The following is a 22,458-nucleotide window of genomic DNA, read 5'->3' on the forward strand; positions in this document are numbered from 1 at the left end:
TCTGCCACTTTCTTATTTGATTTCCATTTGTTCCCTCTGGTGTTTTTGTTGTAGCATTAGTTGTTCCATTATCCTTTTCTCTACCTTTTTTTTGGATGTCTTTGATGTTTTTTGGATTCCATTTTAACTTAATCATTGGCTTTTTCTCTATATCTTGTTACTTTAGTGATTGCTGTATGATTTAGTGATTACAATATGCATGCCATCTTCTTAGACTTCATAAAAGTCCAGCACTGATATAGGATCCTTTACCCCTTCACCAACTTTGTTATAGGTGTCAAATGTATTACACTGACACATGGACAATTCCACTAGATAACACGCATATATATTTAAAATAACCTAGGAGAAAAAAATTCTTTTATATTATCACAGATATTTATAATTTCAGTGGATCTTCCTTCACTCCTGAAGATCCAAGTTTCCCTCTGGTATTTCCTTTTAGCCTGAAGCATTTTCTCAATATTTCTTGCACAGAAGATCTGATGGTAATGCATTCTTGTAGCTTCCCTTCTTTGAGAGTACCTTTATTTTATCCTCATTTCTGAAGGATTGTCTCACTAGATACAGAATTCTGGATTAATATTTCCTTTATCATTTTAAAGATGTTATTCCACTGTCTTCTGACTATCATAGTTTCTGAAAGAGAAATCCACATATTTAGATTGTGGTCTCCATTTAAAAATTGTGTTATTTTCTGTAGTTGTTGCCAAGATTAGTTTTTGTTTGTATTTTAGTTAGGGTCTCAATTTGTAACTCAGGCTGGAGTGCACTAGTGCACTCACAGCTCATTCCAGCCTCAATACCCTGGGTTCAAACAATCCTCTCACCTTAGCACGTCTCTCTGCTCCCTGTAGCTGGGACTACAGACTACTGTGGCTGGCTAAGATAGCCTCCTCTCCTCCCCTCCCCTCCCCTCTCCTCTCCTCTCCTCTCCTCTCCTCTCCTCTCCTCTCCTCTCCTCTCCTCTCCTCTCCTCTCCTCTCCTCTCCTCTCCCCTCCCCTCCCCTCCCCTCCCCTCCCCTCCCCTTTCTTTCCCTCCCTCCCTCCCTCCCTTCCTTCCTTCCTTCCTTCGTCCTTTTTTTTTTTTTTTGAGAGATGGAGTCTCACTATGTTACTTAGGCTGGTCTCCATCTCCTGAGTCCAGTGATCCTCTTGCCTCACCCTCCCAAAGTGCTGGGATTACAGGCATTAGCCTCCATGCCCAGCTCCAAAATTTTTAAAAAAGTTTTTATTTTCAGCAGCAGGAAGATAATGTGTCTAATTCGTTTTTTTTTTTTTTAATTTTAATTGGAAGTTTCTTGAATCTGTAAATTTACATCTTATTTTTGTCATTATTTATGTAAATATTTCTCTACACCAATCATTTTATCTCCTGAGACTCCAATGACATCTATTTTAGACTATTTGATATTATTCTACAGGACCTTGAATTCATTGTTTTCAGTCTTTTTTCTCTCTTTCTTCCAATCAAATTGAATGGCTTCTATTGATCTATCTTTAAGTTAACTGATTTTTTTTCTCTCTATCTCCTCTGAGTCTATCCATTTAACTTTTAATTTCAGATATATTTCAGGTCTAAAATTTCCAGTTGATTTCTTTTTCAATACTTTCTATTTCCTTTTGTTTTTTTGAGACAGAGTCTTACTCCATGGCCCAGGCTGAAGTACAGTGGTGCGGTCATAGCTCACTGCAACCTTGAACTCCTGAGCTCAAGCGGTCCTCCTATTTCAGTCTCCTGAGTAGCTGGGACTATAGGTGCATACCACCACACCTAGCTAATTTTTTTTTTTTTTAATCTTTGATAGCAGATATCTCTAGCTGTGTTGCCTAGGCTGATCTCAAATTCTTGATCACAAGCAGTCCTCCCCCTGAGTCCCCACAAAGTGCTGGGATTACAGTTGTGAGCCACCATGCCTGGCCAGTTTCTATTTCTTCTAATAAAAATTTTTAGATTTTGGTTCATTAAAGTATGGTTGGCATAGAGCACAGTTAAAATAGACACTGGAAAGTCTTCATCTGATAATTTCAAGATCTGAGTTACCTTGGGTTTGCCATCTATTGATTGTATTTGTCTTGACTATTGAATATATCCCCCTGGATCTTTTTATGTTGAGAAAATTTTTATTGTTTCCTTGACATTGTGAATGCTATATCGTGTAGACTCTAGGTCCTGTGATGATTTTGTGGAGAGTGCTTGATTTATTTATTTGTTTTTAGCAGGTAACTTCCTGATTAGTTCAGACTGAAAGTTTTATGTCTCAGCTGGGCAAGGTGGCTCACGCCTGTAATCCCAGCACTTTGGGAGGCCAAGGCGGGTGGATCACGAGGTCAGGAGATTGAGACCATCCTGGCTAACACGGTGAAACCCCGTCTTTACTAAAAATACAAAAATTAGCTGGGAGTGGTGGCAGGCACCTGTAGTCCCAGCTACTCCGGAGGCTGAGGCAGGAGAATGGCGTGAACCCGGGAGGCGGAGCTTACAGTGAGCTGAAATGGAGCCACCGCTCTCTAGCCTGGGTGACAGAGTGAGACTCCGTCTCAAAAAAAAAAAATTTTTTTTGTGTGTCTCTTTTCATGGTTGATAGTCCCAATCTCTGGTCAATTTTCAAAGCTTTTGTTATGCTGCTTCAGGTCTTCCCTTGAGTGTGTCCCACTTGGGGTTAGGTTAGTCTGAGATGAAGCTCTTCGTATAAATATACTTTTAGTTTAGAAAGAATTTGCTATGCTGTTCTGGTTCTATCTATAGCATGCACAGCTCAGAGCTGAGCCCAATATGTATATGACTTTATATACAGATTTTAGGGAAATCCTTTCTTCAGTCTTTCAGGATTCTCCTTAACTCTCCAGAATTTCCTCAACTTTTCCTTGATAATTTGACTAGAAATATGAGTTTCTGTCACAGTTTCTGTTGCCTACACAAGTGATTCATGTTTGGGGCTCACTCTCAGTAAAAAGCTGTGAGAAAAATACTAAGAATAAAAAACTCACCTTTAATTCCTTGCGGGTCACCGTTCCAAGTTTTTATTGCCTCCATAATCTAATTGTTTTTGTTTGCTTGGTAAGTTTGGGGGGTGTGTGTGTGCCCTCTCCCCATCATTTTTGCTATAATCAGCAAGATATATTGTGATGGGATTATGCAACCATAGAAAACCTGGAATCTTCTGCTTGTAAAGTTTCACTTTTAGTTCTTGAAATGTTGGGCTTTATTTTTAGAACTCCCAAGGGAAAAACGCTTTCACCAGAGGCCACCAAAGGAACGGTTCCATTAAACTAGAAGTTGAGAATGACACTTGACCAATTTGGCCTTTTTGTGCCAATAAACCAGCAGGCAAGGAAGGGGCTTACTCTATTGGTCATGGTGATTGATCCTAATACCAACTTAAATTGGGATGTTAGTACACAAATGGGGTTATGAAGGAATATGTCTGGAATTTAAGGGGGTTTTTAGCAGTGCCTTTCAGTAATATCATCTACTGTGATTAAACTCAATGAAAAGCTAGAACAATCATTTGTACAGAGCACTGCTAACGTCATAAACTCTCTAGGAGTGAAGGTTTGGTTGACTCCACCAGACAAAGAGCCTTAACCTGCTGAGGTACTTGCTGAAAGCAAAGAGAATATGGAGTGAAAGAGATCATTACGAATACCAATCAGCTGTAGATACAAGTACTGTAATAGTTATGAGCATTCATTCTTTGTGTGTTTATCGTAACCAGTCTTTTTTCTTTCCTTTTCTGGCTCACCTACTGTATTAGTTTCCTAGGGCTGCTATAACAAATTATCACAAATTCAGTAGCTTAAAACAATGGAAATTTATTCTTTCATAGTTCTGGAGGCAAGCAGTCTGAAATCAAGGTATGAACAGGGTCATATTTTCTCTGAGACTCTGGGTAGAATCCTTCCTTGCCTTGTCTTAGCTTCTAATAGTGGCCATCAATATTTGGCATTCTCTGGCTTGTAGCAGCATCACTCCAATTTCTGCCTCTCTGGTCACATGGCATTCTCACAGTGTCTCTGTATACAAATTTCTCTCTTCTTGCAAAGGCATCAGTCATATTGGATTAGAGTCCACCTTAGTAATCTTGTCTTAATTTGATTACATCTGCACAGACTCTATTTTCAAATAAGGTCACATTCTGAGGTTCCAAGAAGTTTATGATTTGGGGGGAAGGACACTATTAACCCATACAACTACCATCTAACATAAGATATATTAATGCTAGTTACGTTTATATCCCTGAATTTAAGTAACTGTATATCAAAAGAGGAGTGGAATAAACATCACCAAAAGAGGGTTCCATGGACTTCGGTTTTGTTTGGAAGGTAAGTGTGGTTTAAAGATACGTTTGGGGGACTGAGCAAGTTGCAATACATAAGCCTTTGTCAGCACTGGCAATGACTGAAAACAGGAACAGAAAATACACGAAATTAGAACCCAGGCTTATCCAGCCAAAAAAAAAAAAAAAAAAAAAGGAAAAAAGAAAATACAGGAAAGTTTGGAGACACAGGAGGAAGAGGAGAAAAATAAACAGAAAACGGAATAAAAAATAAAAAAGAAAGAACAAGGAGAACTCCACAACATAAATTGGAAAATTATTTATCACTGAAGGAAAATAGATTTAGAAGAAGCCAGATAACTTTGAAGAAGCGCTGGAGGCAGAGGAAAGAAGCTCCCATGGTAAGGAAATTATCCCAGCATTTTTGAGATTTGAAGCCATAATTCCTCAGTCCCTAAAGGAGAATTATAAATCTAGACCAAATAAATTAGTTGCAATTACGTTGTTGCTGCATTACTTGAAAGGAATCTTATGCAACTATTGTTTCCCTTCAAGAAGAATAAAAAACAGTAGCTATGCACGTTATCTTCCATTCATTCAAAGATAAGTATCAGCAATGTATAATGGGGCAATTATCGGGTTAATCTCTTGATTCAACGATGTGAATGAAATAATGCCTGACCTCAAGGAGTTAGAACTGGAGAAGATCAGAAAGGAAATACATCAAAACCCACAAGACTATCTGATAACTTACTATTCTCTGGTCCTACCAGCTGCCATTTCATAAGATATGAAATTGAGAGAAACAAGAAATTGGAAACGGGAGACAATAATTTTTATTTTGCACAAGTTGATGTTGAGATGCTTCTTAATTTTTCAAGTTTTTTTTGGACTGTGTTTATTAATTGCTGCTGGAGAAGGAAGGACACGCTATAGAAAGCAAAGATGAAAATTCTAGATAGATAATATTTGAACACATGGATATGGACAAAAAGGCCAAGAAAGACTGGATAGATTGGTCTATACTGTAAATATAGATAAATAAATACATAAACAAATAGAAGGAAATAAAGAAATAGAGAAAAAAGAAACAAAAAAGAAATTGTGGAGAGGAAGAGACTGAAGACCCAACAGAATATTCCACCCTGAGACTTTCCATGTGTCAACCTAAATAACAGAGAGAGGTTCTCTAAAAGAAAATATGTTTATTTGTGAACAGAGCATTGCAGTGGGAATAGGCATGCCATAGTAAACGATGTTTGTCTTCAGGGAGGTAAAGAAAGACAAAAGTTTTTAAATAAAAATTGAGGAGGGCTACACAATTGTTTTCAAAATAATTATCTTTGGCTGCAAATATTAATAACAAGGGTGACACTAGTCCAAGGTCGGACAGGCAGTTGCTAGGCAGATGTCCTTGTAGACATATTTTTTGTGTGTGTAAGATTGTAAGGTTGTGGTTTTCAGTCTTTTGTGATAGTTTTTGTTATCAGGCATACAAGCATGAGAATCCTCTCTTCATGGTTTTGCTCTGCTTTATTTGTCAGGGTTTTGTTAACATTAGTGACTCCTTTTTGATTCTGACAACTTTCACATGTGGAGGTGACTCAAAATTAAAAATAAAAAGAAGCTGCCCAGCACGGTGGCTCACGCCTGTAATCCCAGCACTTTGGGAGGCCGAGGCGGGAGGATCACGAGGTCAGGAAATCGAGACCATCCTGGTGAACACTGTGAAACCCCGTCTCTACTAAAATAGCTAGGCGTGGTGGCGGGTGTCTATAGGATGCTGAGGCGGGAGAATGGCATGAACCTGGGAGGCGGAGTTTGCAGTGAGCCGAGATCGCCCCACTGCACTCCAGCCTGGGCAACAGAGCGAGACTCCGTCTCAAAAAAAAAAAAAAGAAAAAAAAAAGCTTTAGGCCAGTAACAGTATCTGGGAAAGGACTTACTTGGCAGGTAAGATTGAGCAGGGCCCAGGCGCTGTGGCTTATGCCTGATCCCAACACTTTGGGAGGCCAAGACGGGTGGATCACTTGAGGTCAGGAGTTCGAGACCAACCTAGTCAACATGGTGAAACTTCGTCTCTACAAAAAATACAAAAATTAGCTGGGCGTGGTGGCTCATGTCTGTAGTCCCAGCTACTCGGGAGGCTGAGGCAGGAGAATTACTTGAGCCGGGGAAGGGGAGGTTGCAGTGAGCCGAGATTGTGCCACCACGCTCCAGACTGGACGGCAGAGCAAGACCCTGTCTCCAAAAAAAAAAAAAAAAAAGAAAGAAAGAAAAAAGAAAAAAAATCAAGCAAAAATTATGTCATATGCTTTAGAATTTATTATCCTTTCTTTAACATAGATATGAGAAAGGATCTAGGAAAAGATTATAGAAATGGGCTTTAACAGAATAGACATTTACTTTGAAATGTTACACTTTCACAAAACCATGTAAAATATAAAACTAGAAAGCATGAAACAAGAAATTGCAACAGTGATGGGGCTGTGGCTTGATGGTAGAGCTTGTTTCTTGCAAGTGTGAGGTGTCAAATTTGATCCTGGGAGCACCAGTGCTGCTTTCTTTTTCCACAACTCTGACAACGTGGAATTGGCACCTTCCTTTATTCCCCCGTTTCCCCTCATTATTTTCTGCTCCCTGGCAAAGTAAAACAAAATGCAATGGGTTGCCACTACACAGGGTTATCGGGACAACACAAGAAAGACATGAGTGCAAATCACCAAGTAGCCAACAGTTTAATCAGCTTTAAAAAATTTACTTGGTCTAAGCTGAGTGCAATGGCTCATGCCTGTAATCCCAGCACTTTAGGAGGCCAAGATGGACGTATCACTTGAGGTCAGGAGTTTGAGACCAGCCTGGCCAACATGGTGAAACCCTGTCTCTACTAAAAGTACAAAAATTAGTTGGGCGTGGTGGTGGACGCTTGTAATCCCAGCTACTCAGGAGGCTGAGGTGGGAGAATTGCTTGAACCCAGGAGGTGGAGGTTGCAGTGAGCTGAGATTGCGCCACTGCACTTCAGGTTGGGTGACCAAGCGAGACTCCATCAAAAGAAAGAAAAGAAAAGAAAAGAAAAATTTACCTGGTCTACCATTTTGCAATAGTACTGAAGAAAAAGAAAGACTGAAATGAGGAGGAAAAAGAAGCTCATAGGCAGAAAATATGCCACTGTCTCCTGATCCTCTCTCCTTTCTGTCTTTGCTATCATTCTCCATTTTTATCTACACAAACTTCATTGCAGACATTATCTCGTGGGTCAGACATTTTCACCCCAAATTCAGTCATCATTTTCAGTGAATTATGTGTATATCGCATGGCAAAACCATGCCACTTCTTTTCATTTTAAAGTGGATTATGTCTAAGTAACAATACACAGAGATTTTAGAAGGCACCCTAATCTCTGAGTCAGAAACTCTGCAGACATGACATCTCTTATCCTGAGTTTTGCATTTTCACGAGGCTATAAAGGAGAGGTCCTCTGGAGAGTGGGTAGCATGAGGGCTCAGAATCTTATCAGAAGATAATAAGATTTTTGAGTATTGTTCCAATTTTCATTGTGAGCTGTCAATTTTCTGATTGGGAATTAAGTGTTTTTCCATTTAACCTCATGGGTTCTTCATGCCCAATTTTCCTTAATGCCAATACAAAGCCTAATACCACTTAACAATGGGAGGGATTTTGTTTCTTACTTTTAATTCAAAAGGTAATCAACCTAACAACAACAAAAAACCTAGCAGAGATTCTGTTTATCTTTCTGTACTTACTAGCTAGATAGAAGACTAATCAAGCTACTTGGAAGTCTCCTTAAGTAAATCCCTCACTCACTAAATCCAGTATAACTCCAAATCCCCTGTCAATCTACAATCTTCCTTGTTCTCTTAAATCTGTCTTTCCACTTTCTTGCCTATAGTCACTCTTCTGGTAACCCATCTAATTCTTCTAAGTCTTCAAAGTTGGCTTCTGCCTACAGTGGTAGAATAGAGTAGAAAATTGCTGGGTTGCATCTGTTTAAACAATGGAATTCTTATTTTACTGCAACCTTGGTTTTGCTCCCTCAAACTCTCGACTTTTAGAATCCAGTTGAGCAAACAGGAGGATGTATGGAAGGATGTGCTCACTATAAACACTTAGTTTCCTAAGAGAAAGCCAGGTTTCAATTTACCTCTATCTAAAAGTTAGAAAAACATAGGTGAAATAGAAGATTAGCCTTATCAAGGGTTTAGATCCTGAAATCTCACATTAAAAGACTAAACCTCCACGAAATGCGATATGCCTCTTCATAGTTAAAGAGCTCCTTGAAATCTAGTCAAGTGAATATTTTTAAAATTATACTCTAAACTGTTTGCCTCATATTTTCTCTTTCAAGTTTCCACATTTTATATATGTGTATATATATATTTTATATATATTATATATATATATATATATTTTTTTTTTTTTTCTTTTTTGGAGTCAGAGTTGCCCTTTTGTTGCCCAGGCTGGAGTGCAATGGCATGATCTCAGCTCACCGCCACCTGTGTCTCCCGGGTTCAAGTGATTCTCTTGCCTCAGCCCCCTGAGTAGCTGGGATCACAGGCATGTGCCACCACTCCTGGCTAATTTTGTATTTTTAGTAAAGACAGGGTTTCTCCATGTTGGTCAGGCTGGTCTCAAACTCCCAACCTCAGGTGATCTGCCCGCCTAGGCCTCCCAAAGTGCTGGGATTATAGGCATGAGCCACCGCACCTGGCCCTCCACACTGTATTTTGCTTACACACATACCTGAGATGCTCAAGCCAAAATCAGCCATAAATTCCACTTCTATAATTAACGTTGATCTCAGTGTGATCACTCACAGGGATGCAGAAAACTTCGCACACTCTGGTGCTATAGAAGTCACCAATAACAGTGGCTCCTGCACCATGCACCTTCAAATCAACTACATGCCTGCCCTCCAAAGTGCTCATAGTGTTTGTCCAGTGACAGAAAAAAGCAGCGAGGCATTCTCAAAGCCGTAACAATTTTAGACTAAACAAGTCAGATCTTCCTGTGGGACAAATGTCTTTAGTGTTTTATCTTCTTCTAGAACAAAGGAGACCATTTATAGATAATAACTTGTACTCTAGTGACAACAAGAAAGATACAGAACTTTGGATATATCCTCTCTACTATATGTTCACTTCACCTCCACTTCTATGACATTTTCCTAATAAATTAACTCAATACAGATTCTGGGCACTTGCCTTCCAAGGCTAGTGATTCTCAAACCTGACTGATTACCGGAATCATCTGGGAAGCTTTAAAATCATGTACATTACTGGCTGCTTCTGCTAGAAGGTGCCCTAGGGTTTTCTTCACAGCTCCTGTGGGGGTTGACGGTCACACAAAATATTGGCAAAACTCACAGGGACCACACTTCGTATCTTATGTGGCAAAGTTTGAGGACTTCTCTAGGCCTACAGAAGTTTCACAAAGATCTAGATTTTTTTAATTTTTATTTTTGGTTTTTTGAGACTGAGTTCTTGGAGTGCAATGGTGAGATCTCAGCTCACTGCAACCTCTGCCTCCCGGGTTCAAGCAATTCTCCTGCCTCAGCCTCCCGAGTAGCTGGGATTACAGGCATGCACCACTACACCTGGCTAATTTTTGTATTTTTAGTAGAGATGGGGTTTCACCATGTTGGCCAGGCTGGTCTCAAACTCCTGACCTCAGATGATCTGCCCGACTCGGCCTCCCAAAGTGCTGGGATTACAAGCCTGAGCCACCATGCCCGGCAGATCTATCTGTCTGTCTGTCTGTCTGTCTGTCTATCTATCTATCTATCTATCTATCTATCTATCTATCTATCTATCTATATTTTTTTACAAAGACTTTATAAAGACTTAATGTTCCAGCTCACGTATTGTTTCTTTTCCACTGTCTGTATTCTGGAGAGAATTTTATCCAAATGAGGCTTTATAATGCATTGTAGCTTTTCCCTTCCTTTTCTCTTTCCCTTTCTTTCTTTCTTTCTTTTTTTTTTTTTTTATTATACTTTGAGTTCTAGGGTACATGTGCATAACGTGCAGGTTTGTTACATATGTATACTTGTGCCATGTTGGTGTGCTGCAACCATCAACTCATCAGCACCCTCTTTCCCTTTCTTTCTATGGGGTCTCCTTAACTAGAGCTGAAGCATCCATTAACTGGGTCCAGGCTAGGGGTTGCTAGGACAGTGACTGTAAACCATTCTTGTTGCTCTTCATTTATAGCTAGCTTTGAGATAAATTTATTCCTCCTCTGTCTTATCTGCCTAACATTAGCCTATATTTTGAGATTGGCACTCATGTTACTCATTTTGTTGTACTTCATTTCTCAGCAAGTGTTATTAATTTATTGCACTTCTGTCTTTCCTCCTTGCCTGGATCTAAATCCCCTGAGGCAACACACTGCTAATATTCTTTATGTCCTTCTGCACTGTCTTCTTTTTTTTTGAGATAGAGTCTTGCTCTGTTGCCCAGGTTGGAGTGCAGTGGCATGTTCTTGGGTAACCTCCTGGGTTCAAGTGATTCTCCTGCCTTGGCCTCCTGAGTAGCTGGAACTACTGGTATGCGCCAACACACCTCGCTAATTTGTGTATTTTTAGTAGAAGCAGGGTTTTGCCATGTTGGCCAGGCTGGTCTCCAACTCCTGACCTCTAGTGATCTGCCCGCCTTGGCCTCCCAAAGTGCTGGGATTACAGGCTGAGTCACTGGGCAGGGCCTGCACTGTCTTTTGTCTTTCTTGATACTTAGTAGACAACATGGGAAGTTGAAAGAAAATAATATTGAAAAGAAGTAAATATCCCAACTTGGGAGTCTCCTTGATGAATTGGAATTGATGTTCTGTAGCATGTTGGTGAGCAGACCTTGGAGTGGCCTGACTGAAGTGAGATGATTGGAGGAGGAAGATCTTAGTAAACAAAACTATTTTTTGACCTAGCATTCCATTAAGTCTCATGGCATAACTGCAAAAAGGGACTGGTCTACAATTTTCTTAAATAGTGAAGTTGAATACAGTAAACTTTGTCCTATCAACCATTAGATATCCAGAAATTGGAACAATCCTCAGTTTTAGAGAATTTACTGAAATGTAGGGTCAATCAGGGTATAAATAGCTTAGTGGTAGAGCACTGGCTAAACATGCAGGTAAGTCCAGGTTTATTCCTTCAATGCTGCTTTTCTCTTACTTCTTCAAAGCTGTACTTAAATAATACACCCCAGTTGAATCAGCATAAGTAAGACAAGAAGAACTGAGAGAGAAACATCCCCCTCACTCAGGATCTCCCGAAAGGAGAGGAACAATCATGTCTCCACCTCATGAGTAAGCTCACATTATTTTCATTTCATTGCACAGTTTCCTGAGGAACAACTATGAAAAGAAGGATCAAGGAAAAGAAAAAAAGGCCCTTAAGTAATCTTTGTTAACAAGTCTTTTTGTCATTGTTCCTGTGTGAAGCCTGAGGAGCCAAAACTCATGCATTTTCTCTCCCCTCACTTTTCTTCCGTGCACACAGATGGCAGTACCAATCAGTTACCAAATGTGGCAAGTTATTGATCCCAACTTCTGAGTGAGGAATCAAGGGAAAGACATCTCTCAAAGAATGCAGTGCTTTCAAAACTTAATAGTTAAGATAATTACTAGTGTCAGTGAAGGTAGAGGTATAACTGACATAACTCAGTTGGAAGAGCCCCCGATTAAAGGTCTAAAACTCCCAGATCCCTTCTCGGAGTTTGAAATCAATGATTTGTTTCAGCAGCACGTTGCCTGACCACATACATCCTCCTGCACTCACTTTTCAAGGAAATCTTCTAGAAGGCTAAGGCGAGGAGAATCAAAATTGGGTGCCTTCAATGTTCCTTGCCTTTGCCAGTGAACACTTTTTTCAGTATTCTGAGTCTTTAAAGGAAAATTTGCTTGATATAATGTGTATCAGTGTTACACAACAGCTCTCGGATAAAGAAGCAGCCAAGACTTTGACGTGAATATGTACATCCTTGGCCTTATATGCTGTGGGGAAAAGAAAGAGAGATCAGCCTGTTACTGTGTCTATATAGAAAGAAGTAGACATAAGAGACTCCATTTTGTTCTGTATTTGAGATGCTGTTAATCTGTGACCCTACCCCCAACCTTGTCCTTGCAAGAGACATGTGCTGTGGTGACTCAAGGTTTAATGGATTTTGGGCTGTGCAGGATGTGTCTTTGTTAAACAAGTGCCTGAAGGCAGCTTGCTGGTTAAAAATCCTGCCCGTCCCTGGGCAATGAAACATCTCGGTGTGAGACCCGATTGTATGCTCTGTTTACTGAGATAGGAGAAAACCACCTTAGGCATAAAGTGGGACTTGCTGGCAGGACTTGCTGGCGCAATGCTGCTAAGAGGTTTGTGGAGATGTTTGCATATGCATATCAAGGCACAGCATTTTCCTTTGAACTTATTCATGTCACAGAGATCTTTGTCCATATGTCTTACTGCTAATTTTCTCCCTTCGATGATCCTATTGTCCTGCCACTCCCTTATCTTTAAGATAGTAAAGATAATTATCAATAAATACTAAGGGAACTCAGAGACCGGTGGAGGTGTGGGTCCTCTGTAAGCTGAGCGTCGGTCCCCTGGGCCCACTTTTTCTTTCTCTATACTTTGTCTCTGTGTCTCATTTCTTTTCTCAAGTCTCTCGTTTCACCTAACGAGAAACGCCCACAGGTGTGGAGGGGCAGGCCACCCCTTCAATATGCTAAGCTGAAAGCTTCGCGTGAACAAAGCTCATTCCCAGACAATCCAATTCTATTTGTTTTGCCATATCCAGGACCTCCTCGCATTTTCCAATTCCCAGGTGGCACTGCTTGAAGGTTTCTGGGCCTCTTTGACTTTTTTCTTTCAAATATGTACATATATAGCAGAATTCCTCCTTGTGTCCGTGAGTTCTCAAAAGAAAGGCATTTGGAAATTCTTTCTGCTGCCCTGTGTCTGGACTTGCCCTGTTTATTCCCTAAGTCTGGGTGGGAGGGAATACGTCACTCCATTTAAAGTTGATGGAGTTTTGAAGTCGCTGTTTTAAAACCCCTTTATGTATACAATAATCGTCAAGCGAGAAATAGAGATGGGGTGTGGAATTGAAAGGAGCTGGGCACATTCCTCAGCCCCGGGCTCAAAACTCCCTGAGCCTAGCACAAACACATCCCATCCTCCCATCCCACCACCATATATCTCTCAAACTCCCTGAGCTCAGTACAAACACCACCTGGAAAGTCTCCGATAAGGAGACAGCCGTTCAAGGTTACTGAAAGCGCAGGAATTTCTTTGTTCCCCTACAACTTTCGGGCTATAAAAAGCAAACGCTCGCATTGTTCGGGGCCCTCTTGTATACTGTGTAAAGGAGGGACCAAGTTCGAACTTGTAGTAAAGATCCTTGCCGCTTGGCTTTGACTCTGGACTCTGGTGGTCTTCTTTGGGGAACAAACAGTCTGGGCATAACATCTGGGGGCTCGTCCGGGATTCCCCAAGCCCACCAGACCCCTGGTCAACGGATCTGCTAGGATCGATCTACTGATAGGTGAGCTGGCTCGTCTCCGTTTGTCTGTCTGTGTCTGTGTGTCTGTTCTGAATCTGAATCTCTGACTCGCGAGGTCTGAAACTGAGGCTGGCACAGTCCTGGCGGACGCGCTATAGGACAGCCAGTGGAGACCGGTGGGAGACGTCCCCTGGCTCTCTTCTGATTTAAATTGCGATCTGAGTTGCCGGAGCGGGTTCGCGATCCGGGCAACAGTCTGAATTGCCCCGGTCCCCGGGTGCGCGCCTGCTGTCTGAATTGCCCCGGTCCCCGGGTGCGCGCCTGCTGTCTGAATTGCCCCGGTCCCCGGGTGCGCGCCTGCTGTCTGAATTGCCCCGGTCCCCGGGTGCGCGCCTGCTGTCTGAATTGCCCCGGTCCCCGGGTGCGCGCCTGCTGTCTGAATTGCCCCGGTCCCCGGGTGCGCGCCTGCTGTCTGAATTGCCCCGGTCCCCGGGTTCCCGGCTTCCGGCGTGCTCCCGGCCCGGTCCCCGGGCTCCCGGCTTCCGGCGCGCGCTCCCGGCCCCGGTCCCCCGGGTTCCCGGCTTCCGGCGCGCTCCCGGCCCGGTCCCCGGGCTCCCGGCTTCCGGCGCCACACTTCCGGCCCCGGTCCCCGGGCTCCCGGCTTCCGGCGCCACACTTCCGGCCCGGTCCCCGGGCTCCCGGCTTCCGGCGCCACACTTCCGGCCCCGGTCCCCGGGCTCCCGGCTTCCGGCGCCACACTTCCGGCCCCGGTCCCCGGGCTCCCGGCTTCCGGCGCCACACTTCCGGCCCCGGTCCCCCGGCTCCCGGCTTCCGGCGCCGCACTCCCGGCTAGCTATCAGTAATAAGTCAGATCAGATTTCCTCTATTGGGATTCTAACCCACATTCCTTTACAGGAAAGGACTACAAATCGTTACAGGATGGGCAATACCCAGAGTACTCCTCTATCTCTCCTTACAAATAATTTCAAAGAAGTTAGAGCAAGGGGCCATGATCTTGGTATGGAAATCAGGAAAGGAAAGCTAATTACTCTGTGTCGCTCCGAGTGGCCTGCCTTTGATGTGGGGTGGCCACCCGAAGGGACCTTCCGACTTGCTGTCATCACTAGGGTAAAATCCAAGATTTTCCTACCTGGACATGTGGGCCACTTAGACCAAATCCCATACATCCTCATATGGCAGGACCTTGTTGAAAACCCGCCTCCTTGGCTGTCCCCTTTCCAATTAGCCTCTGAACCCTCTAAGGCGCTGGTTGCTCGACCACTAAAAACCAAGCAACCAACTGCCCCCTCCCATCCTGTTCTACCTGATAGCGGGGACCCACTGTTCACAGAACCCCCTCTGTACCCCTCCGGGCCCCAGGTTCCGGCCCCTCGGGCTGAGTCGCGGGAGAGAGCAGGCGGAGAGGAGGCGGCCGCCACTCACGGGCCTGCTGAAAGAGAAAGTAACTTTGAGGGGCCGGCGGGGCGGACGCGAGGGCGCACTTTGCGGACTAGCCCCCCCCAGCCGCCTGACTCCACGGTGGCTTTACCCCTCCGGGAAATAGGACCCCCAGATGACACAGGAATCCCCAGGCTCCAGTACTGGCCATTCTCCACCAGTGATCTGTATAACTGGAAGACTCAGAGTGCTCGGTTTTCAGACAACCCCAAAGATTTACTGTCTTTACTGGATAGTGTCATGTTCACCCACCAGCCCACTTGGGACGATTGTCAGCAGCTCCTCCGAATCTTGTTTACCACGGAAGAGCGAGAGAGAATACAGGTAGAAGCTAGAAAGCTGGTCCCGGGGGACGACGGTCAACCGACTGCCAACCCCGACCTCATAAACGCGACCTTTCCTCTGACCAGGCCGGCATGGGACTACAATACGGCAGAAGGTAGGGGACGGCTACGCCTTTATCGCCAGACTCTAATGGCAGGTCTCCGGGCAGCTGCTCGCAAGCCCACTAATTTGGCTAAAGTATATTCTATTCTGCAAGAAAAGACAGAGAGCCCAGCCACCTACTTAGAAAGATTAATGGAAGCTTTTAGACAGTACACCCCCATAGATCCAGAGGCTCCAGGAAGTCAGGCAGCTATTGTAATGTCATTCGTAAATCAGGCAGCCCCAGATATTAAAAGAAAACTCCAGAAATTAGAAGACTTGGAAGGAAAGCGGATTCAGGACCTCCTTCAGATAGCCCAGCGGGTTTACAATAACAGAGATACTCCAGAAGAAAGGCAATTTAAGGCCACTGAAAAAATGACCAAGGTCCTGGCAGCAGTAGTACAGAAAGAGCAACTACAGCCAGAGTACACCCAACCCAGGCGGCCCCCCAGGCATGATAATCTGAAAAAAGACCAATGTGCCTACTGCAAGGAGGCTGGCCACTGGGTAAGAGACTGCCCCAAAAAGAAACAACGAGGACAGGGACCCCCTAGGTCTACACCCGTACTAGTCACTCAAAATGAAGACTAGGGAAGACGGGGTTCGGATCCCCTCCCCGAACCTAGGGTAACTTTGCAAGTGGAGGGGTCCCCAGTCCAGTTCTTGGTCGATATGGGAGCACAGCACTCAGTCTTAGTTAAAACTAATGGAAAATTATCCTCCAAGTCCTCGTGGGTACAAGGGGCCACAGGAGTTAAGAAATACCCATGGACAACACAAAGAACAGTAAACCTCGGAGCCAAGAATGTAACCCATTCTTTCCTGGTTATCCCTGAGAGCCCCTGTCCCCTATTAGGGAGAGACCTGCTAACTAAAATGGGAGCACAGATCCATTTCCTCCCTGAGGGGCCCATCGTGACCAACTCCCACAATCAACCCGTGTCCGTCCTAACTATAACCCTAGAAGATGAGTACCGGCTCCACCAGGAGCAACCGGCCCCTGACCAGGACATAGCAACCTGGCTCCAGCAATATCCAGAAGCTTGGGCGGAAACGGGGGGCTTAGGACTAGCAAAACACCGTCCTGCTTTATTTGTTGAACTTAAACCTGGGGCAGACCCCGTGCGGGTACGCCAATACCCAATGCCCCTAGAGGCCAAGAAAGGAATTGCCCCGCATATCCGCCGGCTCCTTGACCAAGGAATCCTCTGCTCATGTCACTCACCCTGGAATACTCCATTGTTGCCGGTATGAAAACCTAATAGTGGAGAATACAGACCTGTACAAGACTTAAGAGAAATCAATAAGAGGGTTGTGGACATACATCCAACTGTGCCTAACCCATATACCCTCCTAAGCACCCTAAACCCTAAACATCAATGGTACACTGTTTTAGATTTAAAAGATGCTTTCTTCAGTTTGCCTTTAGCCCCTCAGAGCCAAAAGCTCTTCGCCTTCGAGTGGAATGACCCTGATAGAGGCATAAGTGGCCAACTGACATGGACCAGACTGCCGCAAGGATTCAAAAACTCTCCTACCCTGTTCGATGAGGCCCTCCATGAAGACCTGGGTGAGTACCGACGCAAACACCCTGAAATAACCTTACTACAGTATGTTGATGACCTCCTGATTGCTGCTGAGACCCAAGAAGCTTGCATCCAAGGGACCAAAGGTCTCTTACAAGCTCTGGGAAATCTAGGATACCGAGCCTCAGCAAAGAAAGCTCAAATCTGTAAATCAGAGGTAACATACCTAGGATACCTGCTTAAAGAAGGGCAGCGCTGGTTAACAGACGCCCGAAAACAAACTGTTCTGCAGATCCCCAGGCCGCAATCCACCCGACAAGTGAGGGAATTCCTGGGGTCAGCGGGGTTTTGCAGACTATGGATACTTGGGTTCGCAGAACTGGCTAAACCCCTATATCAGGCAACACGGGGGCAGCAGCCATTTAAGTGGACAGACGAAGCCGAGTCGGCTTTCCAACAGATTAAAACTGCCCTACTCTCCGCGCCTGCACTGGGACTACCTGATGTTACCAAGCCCTTCCACTTATACATAGATGAAAATAAAGGTATCGCTAAGGCAGTAATAACTCAAAACTTAGGCCCCTGGCGGAGGCCAGTTGCCTACCTGTCAAAGAAGTTAGACCCAGTGGCTGCCGGGTGGCCCCCTTGTCTCCGAATGATTGCAGCCACGGCTCTGATGGTGCAGGATGCTGATAAGCTTGTCATGGGGCAAGAATTGCGGGTCGTTACCCCACATGCCATCGAAGGTGTACTCAAACAGCCACCCAATCGATGGATGAGTAACGCCCGACTCACCCACTACCAAGGATTACTACTAAATCCTCTCAGGATAACTTTCCTGCCCCCAACGACCTTAAACCCTGCCTCGCTGCTGCCCAACCCGGACCTGGACGCCCCACTCCATGACTGCACCGAGATACTAGCTCAGGTGCACGGAGTTCGAGAAGACCTGCAGGATCGCCCACTTCCTGACGCCGACCTCGTCTGGTTCACTGATGGGAGCAGCTTCATGCATCAGGGCCAGAGGTACGCTGGAGCGGCAGTGACTTCAGAGACTAAGGTAATCTGGGCGGAACCCCTGCCCCCGGGGACATCGGCCCAGAAGGCCGAATTAATAGCGCTCACCCAAGCTCTTACCTTAGGGGCGGGGAAAAAGCTGACGGTATATACAGACAGCCGATATGCTTTTGCAACAGCGCATATACATGGGGCCATTTACAGGGAGCGGGGGTTACTAACGGCTGAAGGAAAAGAAATAAAAAACAAGCAAGAAATCCTAGCCCTGCTAACAGCCCTATGGAGGCCAGAAAAGTTAGCCATTGTGCATTGCCCAGGGCATCAGAAACTAACTACTCCAACTGCTCAAGGCAACTTTCTAGCGGACCAAACTGCAAGAAAGGTGGCGAAGGCTCCCAGCCAACTCCTTGCACTCCAGCTCCCTGACCCGGGCCCCCGGGACTTGCCATATTTCCCTGATTATTCAGAACAAGATCTCCAGTGGATTGACAAGCTTCCCCTGAAACAGATCCAGAATGGGTGGTGGACTGATACTAATAACCAAACCATCCTACCAGAAAAATTAGGACAAGTGTTAGAACACATCCACCGAACCACCCACCTGGGTGCTCGGCGGATGATAGACCTGATCAGACGCTCTAAGCTCAAATTCAGACATACAGCCGAGATGGCCAGCAACATCGTGACAAGTTGCAAAGTCTGCCAGCTTAACAACGCCTACCCCCAATCCCAGGCTGCAACGGGAACAAGGCTCAGGGGAACCAGGCCCGGTATCTACTGGGAAGTAGATTTTACTGAGATAAAGCCAGGAAAATACGGGTATCGGTACTTACTTGTCTTTGTAGACACTTTTTCAGGGTGGACTGAAGCATTCCCCACCAAGAAAGAGACTGCTCAGGTTGTAGCAAAGAAAATCCTGGAAGATATCCTCCCCAGGTATGGCTTCCCCGTCCAGATAGGGTCAGATAATGGGCCGGCCTTCGTCGCTAAGGTAAGTCAGGATTTGGCTTCCATCCTTGGGGCAAATTGGAAACTACATTGCGCTTACAGGCCCCAGAGTTCAGGACAGGTAGAGAGAATGAATCGGACCTTAAAAGAGACCTTAACTAAATTGACTATGGAGACTGGCGCTAATTAGGTGGTCCTTCTCCCCTACGCTCTGTTCCGGGCCCGTAACACCCCTTACAGACTGGGCCTTACTCCTTATGAAATTATGTATGGCAGACCCCCACCCTTAGTTCCCGGCCTAAAAGATGATCTGCTCAAGTCCGAAACAGAAAATGTCTCTGAACTCTTGTTTTCCCTACAAGCCTTGCAGAAAATTCATCAAGAAATCTGGCCCAAGCTGAAAGAACTATATGAGACCGGTCCCCCGCCGACACCCCATCCGTACCAGCCGGGAGACTGGGTCCTGGTCAAGCGACACCGACAAGAGACCCTAGAACCCAGGTGGAAAGGACCACTCCAGGTACTCCTAACCACACCCACCGCCCTGAAGGTAGAAGACATCGCATCGTGGATCCACTACACCCACGTCAAGCCAGTGGACCCAACCTCTGATCTTCTGGGACCAATCACGGCGGCGGCTGAAGCACAGGACACGTGGACTGTAGACAGAGCTAGGAACAACCCCTTAAAACTCACCCTGCGCCGACAGCATAGCTCACTGCAAACATGCAGTTAGGTAGTCTAACCCTAATGTTAGTCGCCCTAGTGGCCGCTGGAGAAATCACAAAACCAGCTCATAATCCCTTTGTCTGGAGATTCTGGCTTTATGAAAACCGAACCCACCCTGGGCAACCTCATAAGCCCAGAAAATTATTGGCCAGTGCTGATTGCCCTTCCTCAGGGTGCAACAGCCCAATTCTACTAAATTTTACCGGTTTTCAAATAGCCAAACCTATGACACCAATAATATGCTTTGAGTTTGATCAGACTAAATACAATTGTAAACACTATTGGTGGCACCAAAATGCTAGCTGTCCTTATAACTATTGTAACATCCACAGGCCCCGTTATTAGGGAGAGAGAAAACAGTTAGACCCTAAATGGCCCTTCTATCGTAGACGGGATAAAGACTTTCCATATACATGGATAGTTAAAGATCCCTGGAACTCCCGCTGGACCACACCTCAACATGGGGCTGTATACTACTCCCCCTCCTCCACATGGCCTAGCAGTCACCTCTATCTGTGGCGAGGCCTAGTGCAAGTACTGCCCCTGGTCCACGGGAATATCCAACGACAGGAAAACAGACTAACACAAGACTTACGTCCTTTCTCCTGGTTAAAGTTATTACAAGAAGGACTAGAACTTGCTAACCTTACAGGACTTCATAGCCTGTCTGGCTGCTTCCTGTGCGCCACTCTAGGGCGTCCACCGCTAACAGCTGTCCCTCTGCCATGGGGACCCTCTACCTTTGCCCAAGCTAACAACCTCCGAAACCACTCGTATGCTCCTATCCTGAACGTGCCCCTATACCTAAACCCCAGTCAGGAGAAGTTTCCCTACTGTTTCTCAGGAACCAATTCCAGCCTCTGCAGCATCACTGCAACGCCCCCTAATATTACCTTAAGGGCTCCATCAGGCATATTCTTCTGGTGTAATGGAACCTTATCTAAGAACCTACCTAGTCCTTCTGTTAATAACCTACTATGTCTCCCTGTCACATTAGTTCCCCGGTTGACTCTACTAACTGCTGGCGAGTTCTTAGGGTATACCGGTAACTGGACTAGTGCTGTTATTCACCCAGACCCTAGACCAAGACCTGCACGAGCCATATTTCTCCCCCTCATTGCAGGAATCTCCCTCACCGCATCCTTCATTGCGGCCGGACTGGCGGGGGGAGCCCTAGGTCACACCCTCATAGAAAGTAACAGGTTATACCAACAATTTGCCGTTGCTATGGAGGAGTCGGCTGAGTCCCTTGCCTCCCTTCAGCGGCAGCTCACGTCCCTAGCTCAGGTAACCTTGCAAAACCGGAGGGCCCTAGACCTACTCACTGCAGAAAAAGGTGGTACATGTATATTTCTAAAAGAAGACTGTTGTTTCTACATAAATGAATCAGGACTTGTAGAGGACCGGGTCCAACAGTTACGCAAGTTAAGCACTGAAGTAAAAACACGGCAGTTTGCTTCAGCTGCAGACCAATGGTGGAATTCCTCTATGTTTTCTCTGTTAGCCCCCTTCCTTGGACCCCTGCTAAGTCTACTATTTCTGCTTACCGTAGGACCTTGTGTTGTTAACAGAATTTTACAATTTATTAGGGAGAGATTTGACACCGTACAACTCATGGTCCTCAGAGCCCAATACCAACCTGTAAACGCTGAAACAGAATCAGACTCATAAGACCCAAGATTGGCTCTAAAGATACCTGAAAAGAAGGGGGGAATGAAAGGAGCTGGGCACATTCCTCAGCCCCGGGCTCAAAACTCCCTGAGCCTAGCACAAACACATCCCATCCTCCCATCCCACCACCATATATCTCTCAAACTCCCTGAGCTCAGTACAAACACCACCTGGAAAGTCTCCGATAAGGAGACAGCCGTTCAAGGTTACTGAAAGCGCAGGAATTTCTTTGTTCCCCTACAACTTTCGGGCTATAAAAAGCAAACGCTCGCATTGTTCGGGGCCCTCTTGTATACTGTGTAAAGGAGGGACCAAGTTCGAACTTGTAGTAAAGATCCTTGCCGCTTGGCTTTGACTCTGGACTCTGGTGGTCTTCTTTGGGGAACAAACAGTCTGGGCATAACAGAATCAGAGCAGGACAATCTCAGAACCTGGGACGCACGAAAAAAGCTGAAAAATGGATGTTGGCAGAGCCTCCGACCCAGCATGGTGTGAAGTTCAGCGAAAGCTGGCGGCTACCTCCGGGCTGAAAAGCACTTTTTTCTGAGTCATTATCGCTGCTACACATGTCGGAGACTTGAGACTTTCTCAGGACTATCCTGGTGGGGGCAAGCAACTCTCACCGAGTCGCTGTTGGGTGGACCTTGGAGCAAGCTACCAGGAATGGGAAGGTCCTAGAATCGAAAACGGTGCTATTGAGAGTACATTCTGTTCTTCGTCTAATGAAGCCACTACACAGTATCCAGTCTTGCAACTTCGGAGATAATGAAATTCAATCCAGTGGACTTTATCTAGCTAACTCTTAAATTTAAAAACTTTAATAAAACAAAGCAAAACCAACAAGAAAAATAGCAATAACATTTTATAAAAGAACCCAGGCACTTCAAGGGTCA

General features: G+C 45.1%; 1 protein-coding gene across 1 annotated transcript; it reads left to right on the top strand.

Moving 5' to 3' along the window:
* Positions 1–11,420: 11,420 nt before the first annotated feature.
* LOC139363243 (uncharacterized) lies at positions 11,421–17,175 on the top strand. Its single transcript, XM_071096129.1, has 3 exons — positions 11,421–11,426; positions 14,988–16,181; positions 17,093–17,175. The coding sequence occupies exons 1-3, from the start codon at positions 11,421–11,423 to the stop codon at positions 17,141–17,143; spliced, it is 1,251 nt and encodes a 416-aa protein (XP_070952230.1). The 3' UTR covers positions 17,144–17,175.
* The last annotated feature ends 5,283 nt before the right edge of the window (positions 17,176–22,458 follow it).

This window comes from Macaca nemestrina, chromosome 5, assembly GCF_043159975.1.
Source record: "Macaca nemestrina isolate mMacNem1 chromosome 5, mMacNem.hap1, whole genome shotgun sequence".
NCBI classification, from domain to species: domain Eukaryota; kingdom Metazoa; phylum Chordata; class Mammalia; order Primates; family Cercopithecidae; genus Macaca; species Macaca nemestrina.